At 42.7% G+C, this 15,073-nt stretch overlaps 1 protein-coding gene across 1 annotated transcript in view; it reads left to right on the forward strand.

The window, feature by feature from the left end:
• L2HGDH (L-2-hydroxyglutarate dehydrogenase) overlaps positions 1–15,073 on the forward strand; it is a 64,382-nt gene that overhangs the window by 30,379 nt on the left and 18,930 nt on the right. Inside the window, exons 5-6 of the mRNA XM_008571404.1 lie at positions 8,586–8,748; positions 10,182–10,216. Coding sequence (XP_008569626.1) covers positions 8,586–8,748; positions 10,182–10,216 — 198 coding nt within the window. The remainder of the gene's footprint in view (positions 1–8,585; positions 8,749–10,181; positions 10,217–15,073) is intronic.

Raw genomic sequence — 15,073 nt, forward strand, 5'->3', positions numbered from 1 at the left:
CAGGTGAAATAGGAGTCGGCAGGGAACAAGATGGCGGTAAGGTGGGGCTAGAAAATGGCTGAACAGAAGATGGCGACGGAGGAAAAGAAGATGGTGGCGGAGCTGCCTGTGGGGGTTGGGGGACAGGAAATGGCGGCGAAGTGGGGCTGGAAGAAACGGGAGGAAGAGGCAGGAGGGAGAACAGGCTGACTAGTGGGCCCCTCACCCCGCAGCGGCTGCCCCGGAGACCAGGGCTGTTTACCGGCCGGCTGGCCGGGCGCAGGAGACGGATGGAGTGGAGTTAACTGAGGCGGTTGGGGAGCAGAGGAAGTTACAGGAGAAGGAGACCTGTGCGGAGGGGGTTCATCCGCAGGGTCAAAATTATTAGAAGTAGAGGGTAGTGGAGGCAGTGAGGATGAAGGGGGTTTGGATGCAAGGAGAACCTGGGAAGGAGAGCAGGTGAGACAGAGAGAGGGATTTTGAGCAAGTAGGCGGAAAGCCTCCACATATGGAATCTCTTTCCACTTTCTCAGGCGCTGGCAGTAATTAACAAGGTTCTGGAGAATGTTGGGATCGAGTGTGCCCTTGGGGCCACTTATTTTGGTTATCTAGGGGATAATAAGGCCAATCTTGTGTGCAAAATTTAGTGAGGAGTTTGGGTTTAATGTCAGGCTTGAGGGATAGGGTGGTGAGGTTGTTTAAGAGACATTGTAAGGGTGAATCACCCCGGAGGGAGGAGGCGGAAGCTCCCATTCCGAAGAGGATTAGAGAGAGAGAGAGAGAGAAGGTTTAAAAGGATAGAATGAGCCCTCCGGCCGGATGAGAAGAACAGAACTCAGAGGGCGTCCCCAATGAGTCGTGCCGTTCCCAGGAGGTGGGTTCAAGGATGAACCCAGGAGGCAAGGGGGTGTAGGTCATCACCTAGACCCTCGCTTCCTGGAGGCAACTGTGCCGGAAGCCAGAGGGACCTAGCGGGCTAGGGTTTACTGGATGGCGGGGGTCCTGGACCCGGTAGGAGGAAGGTTAGATGGGTTCAAGGATGAACCCAGGAAGGAGGAAGGTTAAAAGGAGTGAGAGAAAGAGAAAGGGAGGAATGGGAGGTTCAGCCTCCGGGGCCAGGAACATGTCAATGCCGGGGCCGGGGGAATGTGATTAGGGTGAAGGTTTAAATAATCTACAAGTTTGACAAAAGGAAAAGGGGTCTTCCCTAATGGATGAGCCGGTGGTGGGTGAAGGAAGTCAGAGCCGGAGAAAACGGACGGGGGCGGACTGTCAATCCTGGGGGGTCGCAGAGGAGTCCAAGGAGGTCCAAGGAAGGAGTCCCCTGGTGCAGGGTGAACTCCTTCCCGGGTTTTGGCTCCAAATGAAGGGGCGCACGGACGAAGGAATCACGCGAGACCCAGGCTAACAGTTCACCAGAGAAGTTCCGCTTTATTCAAGGACTGCGCGTACAATTATAGGGTGCTGTGCTCCGGGGCAGGAGAGAGAGTGGACGGGGCAGTAACTGATTGGATGGGGCTGGGCAGGAGGTGAGCCTTGACCTGTGACTGGCTGAGGTTTGGCACGGGTGGGCTTGGGTGTTGGCGCCAGTGGGCTTGTTTACTGCGGAGAAGAACCAGGAAGGGTGCCATATTGCCAGGGTGTGTCCCTGTTCAGGCGCCCGTGGGGTCCCTACACTAGTGGTACCAAAATTTGGGGAATTTGGAAAATTTCTTCTGATCATTGTCTATTCCACATCCTTGTAAAGGGCTTTAAAGATAGAAAAAATAGGAAGAGGAACCCATAATTCTTTATATCATGCTTTAAAAAAAAAAAAATCTTTCCACATGTTGTAAAGGTTAAGAATAGTCTGGATATTATTCTCTACCCCTGACCAGGTGATTCTCACAGGTCCTTGGAATGAGGTACATGAGATATATGTGCATAGATAATAAAATTACACATATACACATATTTTTGTTTCTTACAAATGAAGAAACTGGTTGTTACTTTCCCAAGGTCACACAGCTCCTAAAGATTGCCCTGCCCCAAGATCTGAACTTTCTGTTTGGTTCAACCAAAATTTTCTTGTTTATTTTGTGCCAAACATTTTGTTATGCACTGCAGATACGATGATAAGACATGGCTGTCAACCTGAAGGAAATTGTAGTGTAGCAGAAGATGTAATTTCAATATAATGATAAGTAGTCTGATAGAGCTGGTTCTCTGTCTTGTACCAAAGGAAAGGAGCACTTTCAGCTTAGTCTGAGGGCTTAAGAAGGGTTCTCAGAGACCAACTCCCACTGAAAAGATCAATGAGGAGAATACTTATAAAAGAGGTATATCCTGCTTCTCTCTGAAGCCTCTGCAAAAGTGATGTACTTTATATAATGCCAGATTGTAATCATGAGTGCTTATATGAATTTAGGGATAGCAATGTATAGTGAAAAATATAGTCTAATTATTTCATAAAGGTGTCTTGTGTAAACTCCTCCCTTGTCTCCCAACTTCATCGCTACCACCAGGAACAATGGACAAAATTTCTATAGTACAGGGTCACTTCTGTTTCTTCCAGGCCCTCTAGAAAGAAGTTCATCTCTAAAAGTTTAGCCTTAGCCTCTAAAAGGCTTCTTGACCAGGTCACTTTAAAAGGAAGACTAAGTAACCTTTAGGGGAGGATCTTGGAAAATTTTAAACTTTTATTTTGGAGGATAACTCTTGACAGCTCCCTCTCTAGGCTTAGCCTAACTGCTGTCTCTGACCTTGGCCCTGCTGATTCTCCTGCTTTTTCTTTAACCCTTTTGGTCAACCATTTATTCCTCTTTCTCCTGACTGAGTTCTACTCCCAACTTCCTTGTCTTGCTTGCCTGGTTCTTTTCCAACCACCTGACCTGCCATGGTCTCAGATTTCAGACTCTAACCTTCTGACCTAGACACTGTATGCCCAGCCTCCTGGCTGGCAGACACAGCCAGCCTGTCCACCAACCCCACCCCAACTTGGCTGCCTCTGCCCTGCAGCCAGTCCTGGGCCAGGCCATTGCATTGCTTGGTAGCAGCGACTCACTCCATCTTTCCCCAACACATGTGTATTGGTGGGGCACCCCAACATCTCGTGGGCAGGGAAAAACCAAGACTAAACAGAGAAAGAAAAGAAGGGAGACCTTTTGGGAAAGATCTGGAGGTGGGGAAATCCAGTATGTAGTATGTTTAAAGACAGCCTTCAAAAGCTCATTCATTCAGTAAATATTTGAGTGTAGTCTGTGTATGAGGCATTGTGCTGGGTAATAGGAGTATGAGATGAATAAGAAGGATATTTGGGATTCCTAAAAACTGTTGATCCAGAATGAAGCACTTTTACTGCACATTTTTATTCCTCTGTTATCGTACTTGTCACATATGCTATGTAAGGAAGTTTTTGTGGACTAAACTCTTGGTATTATCCTAAATTAGCTTCTGAGGTTATTCTACCCAAAATACTATTTATAGATTGACCTGTGAATATAGGTCAGTATAACTACGGACCTGTGAATTTAGGGATTGTTGGGCAGTGACTAGATATAATATAAAGTCTTAATGTGTTATCAACTGTATCAAAACAGAAGAAATGTTTACTATACTTGGCAAATGCTCTCATATTTTGGAAACAAGACTGTTAGGAAAATGTTGAAGTTTACCAAATATTGCTTCCAATTTGTGAAAAGAGACTGTCGGATGTTTTGTGAGCTATTACCCTTATCATGATCGAGCTATTTGGAAGCATTGGTCAGGAGTGGATGACAAAGTCAAAAGTGTTTAAGAGGGATGGTCAGTTAGCGCACTTGGTTAGAGCATGGTGTTGGTAACACCAAGGTCAAGGGTTTGGATCCCCATACTGGCCTGAGTTTTTAAGAGTCAAGCACATAAATGTGTTAGGATTGGGGTGTGGTATGAATACAAAGTGAGACATTGAAAATAATATTATATCAGATATTATTTATGACTTCAACAACAACAGACCTGTGCTGGCCAAACAGGGGGTGGTAGAATTTACCAGTTGCATTCAGCTTTTGAACATTAGTTATTCTGGGAACTGGACTACCCTCTTAGGGAAAATTGATTGGGAGAATTTATATCCTCATATACACAATAAGGCAACAGGAAATGGTGATGTTACCAAGGATCACTAAAATGTAGTCAGTACTTAGTGTGTGAAATTCTACTCATCCTTTTCTTCATAATTAGAGAAAGCAAATGGAACATTGAGCATTTATTCACAAAAATAAAATAAGGGTGTGTTGTAGATCGTTTACAGAGTTTTAATGTGGAGTATACTAACATTTATAAAGCAAATGTATTTCACAGGGCCTAACTTTTTAGAATTACACATAGAAATGTTAAGCTTGCGAAAGACAGAAAACTTTCCCCAGGCTAAAGTCTATGTTGTAGATACAGAATTTTAACACAGCAAAATTGCTGGCTCTAAGGGCAGATGTCCTTGGTGCAGCTATACTGATAATTGTTGCCAGGACAATTATCTTGCTGTTCTTTTTGTAACCACCTATGTTCCTTTTCTGTAACTTTCATGCCTGGAGAATAAATACTGAGAGAAAACCCTAGTTCAAGGTTATTTGCCGAGGAATGCTTCTCCCCTGAGGGTTCCTGGGAATTAACCCCTTCTGGGCCTCTCACTGCTCAGAAAAAATGGGCTTTGAGTAATCCTTTGCATCTTTGTCACCATGGGAGAGGTGACATTTGAACGTGTTTTGAGTGGTTGTTTGGTGCTCTTGCTAAACTAATGTTGGAATCCTGCTGACTACTCCAATTGTGGAGCTAATAATCCTGTTCATGACAACAATTGTGGAGCTACATGACCACACTAGTTGTCGGGCTCTTACCTGCCAGTAATCCTGCACCAACTGGGCCAATAGTTGAGCTAGGGCTGGGTCTGGAGCTCACCCACCCCTCAAACCTGTTGTCCAGACTGGGTCACAAACCCTTCATATGCCAGGCTGGGTCACCAGACCTCACACATACCAGGCTGGGTCACCAGATCCCTCACATGCAGGTCTATAAGCTAGGTAACTGGCAAACAGGTTCTTTGAAGCCGCAGGTTGGAAAGCATGACTGTATGGTGTGGCGGCTGCCTGAGGCACTGAACCGCCAGCCATCCAGCCTGCTTCACCAACTCTGAAGAACACAAGAATAGCAACAAAACTAAAATGATACATTGGCATGCATGTGCACTACACACACACACACACACACACACACACACACACACACACACTTTGCTTACAAAAGATGGGCTAAAACACACCCAACTGGACCCGAGGAAAGGGTCCTGACCAAACCATTCTATTTTCCCAACAATCCACCCCTTCAGGTTCCTCACCATACACCCTATGCATTCAGAATCTTCCACCATGTTCCCTTAGTGAGGATAAATGACCCTTACATTCACATATTACACATTCCATCCCAGTCCCAAAAGTCTTTAGCTTGTTGCAGCACCAACTCAAAAATCCAAAGTCCAAAGTCTCATCTGAAACTAAAGGCAAAACTCCTTTCAGCCGTGAACCTATAAAGAGTCAAAAACAGGTTTATCTACTTCCAAGATACAGTGGGACAGACATTGGGTACACATTCCCATTCCAGAAGGAAGGAAAAGAAAGGAAAACAGGCCCCCCCAAAATCCAAAACCCAAACAGGGCAAATGTTAAGCATACTGGGGCATCTGGACCCCTAAAGTGTTGGGCAGTCTCACTCCTACAGCTCTGCCAAGTGCAGCTCATTGAGCTGCCCTGGTGCCTGCAGCTTTTCTGGGCCAGTGCTGCACATTGCCAGCAGCCCCACTGTTCTGGGCTCCTGGTGGCAGTCCCGCCATCCTGGTTCCACTAGACATTTCCTCTGTGGGGGCTCCAACCCCACTTTTCTGCTGTACGTTGCTCTGTAGATGACATCTGCAGTGGCTCCACCCCTGCAGCAGGTCTCCACCTGAGTGTATGTATGTATGTATGTATGGCTTTTCCATACATCCTCTGGAATCTGGGTGGATGATGCCATGCCTCCTCTGCTCTCATGTCCTGCCAGCCTGCAGACTTAACACAACATGGACGCCACTGAGGTTTTAGGCCTGTACTCTCCAGGGCTACCTTACAAACCACACTTGGAGCTGCTCCAGCCAGAGCACCTGGGATGCAGGGAGCAGGTTTCCAGGTCTGTCCTCCAGGATAACTCAGTCCTTCTAGGATGGGTGGGGCACTCTCCCAAACTTTTCAAATGCCCTCAGGGCCTTTTCATTGTCTTAGTCATTAGCATCTAGCTGCCCCACCACCACGCTGATGTCTTTAGCAAACAGTTTATCAGCTTCAACCTTACGTTTTTCTCCAGCTTTCTGCTTTTCTGTCTCATGGCCAGGCTGCAAATTTTCCAAATCTTTACTCTCTGCTTCCCTTTTACATTCTGGCTTTTGAATTACTTCAATCAGCTTGGCTTATACTGGCTATTTACTCACAGTCTCGGGCAGTTCTGCAGCATTCGCCCACACAGTTCCAACAGCTGCATTCGCCCAGTCCATCAAAGAGTGGCTGCCCTACCCCTGTGCATATCTGCAGCTCTCCTGTAACCACTGCCACTGAGACAGGCATATAGTAACGGAGACTAATTTTCCCACCTTTTCACCAGGTGAAAACATACTTGAAATTCTCGGGTCATCCTCAGGTCATCTGCCCATCTGCATATGGCACTCTTTTCTTGGGTTATATAGCACCCGGCTGGCGATTGGGTTTAAGGGGCACCCTCCAAGCTTTTTGCCTTGAGACAAATGCAACATGCATTTACTATATCATCTCTAGAGCATGTTACACTATCCACCTCTAGGTCCCATAGCTGTAGCAGCCAGGGGCTCTCTGTTTCTGTTGCTTTACTGTCTCAATTTCTTGTGCACAACAGGTCATGCCTGGAGACACATGGTTTTCCCCAACTCACCACTGGGTTGGTCATCTTCCCTGGTGTGAGGGGCAGGAGTGGCCAGTCGCTGCACGTCATCCTCCAGAACCTTTATCTGTGCTTCCAACAACACTGCTTTCTGCTGTAAATCTCGATCAGTTTGCAGCATAGTTAACAGTAGCCAGGCTCTGATCAGCAGAAAAGTGACCACTGGACACAACATGCTCAAGGATAACCACATTTCCTCCCCCTCCCAAGGGGTTTTGCATTGTAGTACCTGGTCTGTGCTGCCTTGCAGTACAGTGTGCAGCAACCAGATCCCAGTCAACAGGACGGTGGCCAGAGGGCAGAGCATATTCAAAAGTAGCCACATTTCTTCCTTCTTCCAAGGGCTTTTGGCTCCTGTACCTGCTCAGAATCCTGCTGACCTCGCCAGTTGTGGAGCTAATAATCCTGTTTGTGACACCAATTGTCTGGCTCCATGACCATGCCAGTTGTCGGGCTCTTTTACCTGCTGGTAATCCTGCCGACTGGGCCAATTGTTGAGCTAAGGCTGGTTCTGGAGCTCACAGACCCCTCAAGCCCATTCACAGACTGGGTCACAAACCTTTCATACACTAGGCTGGGTCACCAGACCCCTCACACACAGGTCTATGAGCTAGGTAACTGGCAAACAGGTCCTTGAAAGCCACAGGTTGGAAAGCATGGCTGTGCAGTGTTGCAGCTGCCTGAGGCACTACACTGCCAGCCAGCCTGCTTCACCAACTCTGAAGAACACAAGAATAACAACAAAACTAAAAAGATACATTGGCGCATGTGTGCGCACTAACTCAACACACACACACACAATTTGATTACAAAGGATGTGCTGAATCATATCCAACCAGACCCAAGGCGAGGGTCCTGACCAAACCATTCTATTTTCCCAACAGTGGTGAAAACAAAAAAAAACCTGACTCTTAATTTATCATTTTACCTAAAGAGATAATTTCAGTTAACCACATAAAATCTCCATGCCATATTTGTAGTCTTGAAGATGGGGTCTGCAGCAAAACAAAGTAATGCTCTGCAAAAATTGTGAATAGCTAGAACAGCCCTGAGTTCTCACTGAGCTTGCACAGCATGTGATATACTACAGCGAAGATCTCAGTAGGGCTTATTTAAAAGATAAATGTTTGCTGATACAGAATTCAACTCAGAATCAGATGTGAATCAGATCATAATCAGATACAGTGAGAGATTATAAAACTGAAAAACTCATTGTAGCAGCAGGAAGAGCCTGTCAAAATTAACTCCTCTGAGGGGGCAAATTGTTTCCTGATTACAGTGATTTTCTTTTTCTTTTTCTTTTTTTTTTCTTTTTTGGCAGCTGGATAGTACAGGGATCCAAACCCTTGACCTTGGTGGTGTCAGCACCACACTCTCCCAAGCGAGCAAACCAGCCAGCCCTAGAGATTTTCTTATTTACCTAGTATTATTATTTTCTTTTATTTGTTAGACACATTACACATGTGTTCAGTATCAAGTTTGGGCACTTAATAGAGCAAACTTTTTATGTTATTTTTTTCCTTTACGACTATCAGATTTTTGCCAAGGAAGGATAATGTGTGTTTAAAGAAATTCAGCCAAAAATAAAATTTTGAGCAAACCTCATTGATTCTTGATTGTATTATTTTGACTTTTACATAATTCTGTCCTAGGGTCTAATGGCAATTGATTGTCCATATACTGGTATTGTGGACTATCAGCAGTTGGCTTTATCATTTGCCCAGGATTTCCAAGAAGCAGGTGGCTCTGTCCTGACCAATTTTGAAGTAAAGGATATTGAAATGGCTAAAGAAAGCCCTTCAAGAAGTAAAGATGGTAAGCCATCCTTGTCTTTTCTACTGAATACTAGTATTGATTTTTTTAAAAACGTAATTGTTTTTGCCTGGGGTAGTGCTAGTGAGAGTGCAAGGCCAAGGCCAGAGCAGGGCGCAGAACCAGAGGTAGATGCAGGAGGGACATGGACGTGAGAACAGGGACTCCTGGAGGGTCTTTGCTGTTAGAACTAGGTACTGATCAGACACTTCTGACCTATGCTAAAATCTGAACTGCCAAAGCGGTTTATGGAAAATTAGCCCCCAAACACTTCCCTACCTTGCAGGTTAGAGTCAGAATCCCTTGAGGATACTTGCTTAAAATGCAGATTTTAGCATCACCCAGACTTACAGAATCAGACTGGCTGGAGATAGGGCCTAGGAATAATAAGCCCTTAGTAATTCTTAGAGGCACCCAAGTTTCAGAATGACAGCCCAAGGTCATAAAATGACTCAGCCATTTTGAACTCTCCCCACCCCTGTTTTAGACTGCACTTAGAGTTTGTTTTGCTTTGCTTTGAGGACATTAATTTTTTTTTTTAACCAAATGAAAAATTTGCAAGCCTTCTATTTCCTGTTGGGAAATTTGAGAAAGAAAAAAAGTAGTGCTTGATTCTTTCTTCCTTGACAGATTTTTAAGGAGATCTAGGCCATCTGAATCATGCTCGCATTGTCCTTGTAAATTCTAAGATGAGGACCAAAAATTGTTAAATAACTAAGTTTGTTACATATAGGTAGCATAATAAATCAAATTTATATACAGGTAGATTATATTCCTTATTTGCCATACATATGCTCTGTAAGACTTTGAGATGCCATGTATCTGAGTGGGAACTAATTTTATAAATAGCCAGTTTATTATTGGAAGTTTTTGCATTTTGATAATTCTTCTCTAAACAACCTAGAATCTGCAGGAAATCAGGTAATCACTTGACAACAAGGTTTCTCATATCATAGTTTTAGTCCTGTGGGAAAACACTGATTTACGATGATCTATTGTACAGCATGATTTCCACAATTGTAGTTCAGAGAAAAGCTAGGACTGTCTACATTAGAGCTGAGATAGGAATGGTTTATAAGCATAGATTAAATGAGTTAAAATGGAGCAAGCTAAAAAAACATGCCAGAGTTTTACATGTTGTCAAGTATAAACTAGTTTAATCTTGTTACTCAGTAAAAAGCTTCAGAATGAAAACTAGGGTGCAGTCATGATTATGACAGAAGAAAATCATTTAAATTTGTTACTAGAGTAATATTTTATTTATTAATTTATTTATTTTGGCAGCTGGCTGGTACAGGGGTCGAATCCTGGACCTCGGTGTTATCAGTATCATGCTCTAACCAATTGAGCTAACTGGGAAGCCTAGTATAATATTTTAAATAATGTTGTTCTTCTTTTGCTAAAAATAAATCTATCACTAATTCTTTTTTTTTCAGGGATGAAATATCCGATTGTTATAAAGAATACAAAGGTAAAGTTTCTTAAGCAAAACTTGTTTGCTTTTATCCTCTCTCCTTTCTTAAAACATTGAATTAACCTGTGGGTATTGTAAGTGATTGAATGAAATTTGTCTAATGTAAAAGTAATTCTGAAAAATTCTTTTAGAGCAATTTAGCAGCTTTCATTCTAAGAAGGGTTTCAATTTGTGAATGTCTTCATAAAGTGGCTATTTTGGCAAAGAATAGGATTATGAGCACTTGGAGTGTTTAATTTTAAGGCAAAACTGATAGATATTTTATCCCTCTGCCTACTGATCTACATTAACTTACTCTCTACTAATTAGAAGACTTGGGGCTGGCTGGTTGCTCAGTTGGTTAGAGTGTGGTGCTGATAACACCAAGGTCCAGGGTTCAATCCCTGTATTGGCCAGCAACCAAAAAAAATTAAAAAGTAGAAGGCTTTGGGAAGGTTGTGCAGGTTGCACAGAGGGAGGTGGACTGCTTTCCTTTGTCTTCACATAGTTTAAAGCAAGAATCAGTGAATAGCATAGAGGCATTGGGTTCCCCGTCGCTGCATCATCAGAATTCAGGCAGGGGAGCAGAGTCATCAATGAGTGTTATGGGATTTATTATAGGAAATAGGCCTTACACAATTGTGAAAGGATCTGGGAAAGCGGAGGCTCTGAAGGGAGTAGGTGGATCAGAGGCTCTCCAACCAATCTTCTAAGAAGCCAAGTGTCCAGCTGCTGAAGTGGGATTGCAAATGGGAAGCTCCTAAGGAATCAGTGGGAATTCTTTGCCTCCGTGTCTACACCCAAGTAGTGGGCTGGGGCAGCTCTTTGTCAGTAGGATCAGTGGTTGGGGAGCAGAGCTGGATATGGAACTGGAATTCACTGAGTAATGGGTATCTGTGTGTCACTACATTGGACTAGGATGACCTTCAGAGAATAATTGCTGCTGCTTTACTTCTGCCTGCCAAATCTCATGCAGCTCCTGTTTTGGTAAACTTTGAGTTGGAACCATACAGGGTATGGGATTCTGTCAAGCATAGTTTCCGGCTTAACTAAATTGACACAGTACAAACCCCAGCAGTCCACTGCTTGTCACCTTGGCATCCATACACCCACCTTATAACCATATTTAGCTTCCAAGGAAAGACAGTAGTAAAATTATGCTTGTATCTAATAAGACATAACTATCCCTCATACAATCAGACATGCCAACCAAAAAAGACACAAAGTCTTTGTTTTCTCGCTGAATCACATTCCCCCTTTGAGATCCTGTAACTTAAATACTGATATATAAGGTTAGCCACTACTTAAGCATCTTACATTAGATTAGCAGTTCTCAACTAGAGAAGATTTTACTCCCCAGGGGACATCTGGCAATGTTTGGAGACATTTTTGGTTGCTATAACTTGGGAGGGAGAGGTAGTGCTACTGGCATTTAGTGGGCAGAGGCCTGGGATGCTGCTAAACATCCTTCAGTTTGTGGGACAGGCCCCCACAGCAAAGAAGTGTCCTGCCCCAGATGTCAATAGTACTGAGGCTGAGAAATTCTGTGTTAGATAATGGGGGAACGGTAGAGATGGGTATATTATTAGTCTTCTCGGGCTGCCGTAACAAATACCACAAATTGGTGGCCTAAACAACAGAAATTAATTTTCTCACAGTTCTGGAGGCTAGAAGTCCAAGATAAAGGTGTTGTCAGATTTGGTTTCTGGTGAGGTCGCTCCTAGCTTATAAATGGCTGGCTACTTTCTCACATGGCCCCTTCTCTGTGCCTGTGCAGAGAGAGAGAAAGTGATCTGGGTGTCTCTCTGTCTTCTTATAATGACACTTTTTATAGTCCTATTGGATTAGGGCCTTACCCTTTGACCTCATTTAACCTTAATTATCTCTCTAAAGGCCTGTCTCTACATACAGTCACATTGGAGGTTCAACATATGAATGTGGGTGCGTGGGGGAGAGCACAATTCAATCCATAACAGTGGAGGTAGAGGAAGAATTGGGTAATATAAAGACAAATATATTTATTTCAAAGTAAGGATTAAATACTCACAACTACTACATTCCTGACTTCTGTAACTGGTAATGTGGTCATAGCTGATTTTTATAATTTCCTTCTACTACCAGTTTCATATTCTCTGTGCTTTTGGCAAGCATCTCAGCTGGTCAAGGTTTCTAGTTCGGTGGGGAAACCCAAACTTTCATTCCTCAAATGTCTATGCCATTAGCAGCCCTGCCTGTTTCGGGTTGCAGTAGTTTCCAATAATGTTTATAACAACACATGGGAATATTAAGGGATGTTAAGAGGTACCCCAGGGGATATGTATTACAGACGTACTCCTCCTTATCATCCCCAAGCCCTCCATGAGGTAGCAACTCTATTTTACCTTGAGAGTCAGGATGTTACCCTATTCCTCTTTGGTTCAGCAATCCCCTCTTTGCTTGTTGATTCACTGGAATGAGGAACCCAAATGGCCAGGTGTGGTAGTATCAACTTCCAGTTTAGTAGAACCATTGCTTATTCTCTAATGGAGGCATTTCTCCCTTGAAACTAAGACCTCTAGATTATCAGAGCCCAAAGTTGTATGGATAGAAAGCAAAAATTTTACTAGTGAGACATTAAGGTAATTGTAAGGAACAACTCCCATTTCTACCTCTAGATTTTCAGACCTATGAATCCTAGCCATGGGAGAAACAATGCCATATATTATTACTCACTGATTGAGAGCACATAGGGCATCTTGGAGGACACTGCCCCAGCCCTGTAAGGTGTTGCCAGCCAGCTAGTGCTGTCACTGAATCTTTAAAAGCCCATTCCACTTCCAGTCACCCAGCAGCTTCAGGATGATGGGGAAAGTGGCAAAATCAGTGAATTCATGAGCATGAGCCTCTTGTTACACTTCATTTGCTGCTGATCAGAAGTAGTGCTTCTGTGTAAAATACCATATGATGAATAAAACATCCCATAAATTCATAAATGGTGATTTCGGCAGAAGCATCATGGGCAGAGATGACAAATCTATATTCAGAGCAAGTGCCTATTCCAATGAGAACCAAGTGCTGCCTTTCCTATGGTGGAAGTGGTTCAGGGGCCATATCAGTGGCTCTCTTGGTCTCTACTATTGGCAGATTGAGCACTCAGTGGTGGCTATAGACAGATTAGCCTTGGTAAATCCATGTTGCTAAACCCTTGCATGACCTCTATCCTTGCTGTTATAATTTTTTTTCATCTTTAATGAGGTATAATTGACAAGTAAAGTTGTTTATGTTTAAGGTATACAATATGATGATTTGATATACATATACATTGTGGCATGATTACCACAGTTAAGTTGGTTAACATATTCATCACCTCACATAGTTATCATTCTGTGTGATGAGAAACTTAAGATCTGCTCTCTTAGCAAATTTCAGGTCTACCATACAGTATTATTAACTATACTCATCATGCTGTACATTAGATCTCTAACTTATTTATCTTATAACTGAGTTTGTACCCTTTGACTGACATCTTCCCATTCCCACTCGTCCCCTGCCCCAGTCCCTATCAACCACCATTCTACTCTCTGTATCTATGAATTCAACTTTTTTAAACTTCTAGATATAAGTGAGCTCATACAGTATTTGTCTTTCACTGTCTAACATACGTAAGTTAGCTTAATACCTTTCAGGTTCATCCATGTTGCCACGAATGGCAGGATTTTCTTTTTTATGGCTGAATAGTGTTCCATTGTGTATGTATACTGCAGTTTCTTTTTCCATTCATCTGTCAGTGGACACTTAGGTTGTTCCCACGTCTTGGCCATTGTGAGTAACGCTGCAATGAATGTGGGAGTGCAGATGTTTTTTTGCGATACTGATTTTGTTTCCTTCAGATATATACCCAGAAGTGGGATTGCTAGAAATTATGGTAGTTCTATTTTTAATTTTTTCAGGAACTTCCATACTGTTTTCCCTGATGGTTGTACCAATTTACATTCCCACCAACAGTGTATCCTATATCCATGCCAGTGCTTATTTTTTTGTTTTTGTTTTTGGCAGCTGGCTGGTATGGGGATCTGAACCTTGACCTTAGTGGTAATAATACCATGCTCTAACCAACTGAGCTAACCAGCCAGCCCTATTTTGTCTTTTTGATAATAGCCATCCTAACAGTTGTAAGGTGATATCTCATTGTGGTTTTAATTTACATTTCCCTGATGATTAGTGATATTGAACACATTTTCATGTACCTTTTGGCTATTTGTATGTCTTCTTTGAAAAATGTCTATTCCAATCATTTGCCATATTTTAGTTGGCTCATTTTTGTTGTTGTTGTTATTGAGTTGTATGAGTTCCTTATATATTTTGAATATTAATGCCTTATCATATGTTTGGTTTGCAAATATTTTCTCCCATTCCTTGGGTTATACCTGTACTGCTTTGTTTCCTTTGCTTTTTTAGTTTTATTTAGTCCCATTTGTTTATTTTTGCCTTTGTTGCCTGTATTTTTGGTGTTCTATGCAAAAATTCATTGCCAACACCAATGTCAAGGAGCTTCTACCCTATGTTTTCTTCAGGAGTTGTATAGTTTCTGGTTTTACATTTAAGTCTTTAATCCATTTCAAGTTAATTTTTGTGAGTGGTATAAGATAGGGATCCAATTTCATTCTTTTGCATGTGGATATTCAGTTTTCCCAGTACCATTTATTGAAGAGATTGTCCTTTCTCCTAACCATTCAGTTCATGAAGCCATAGAGTAAGGACAGGGGTACCTGGGGAAAGAGGCTAACTATTATCCATGGAGCAGGTCATCTTGTCTACTGATTATTAATATCTTCCTTGGCCGAGATTACTCTTTTTTTTTTTTTTTTTTTTTTTTTTTTTTTTTTTTTTTTTCCG

Source organism: Galeopterus variegatus, unplaced genomic scaffold (assembly GCF_000696425.1).
Source record: "Galeopterus variegatus unplaced genomic scaffold, G_variegatus-3.0.2 Scaffold687, whole genome shotgun sequence".
NCBI lineage: Eukaryota > Metazoa > Chordata > Mammalia > Dermoptera > Cynocephalidae > Galeopterus > Galeopterus variegatus.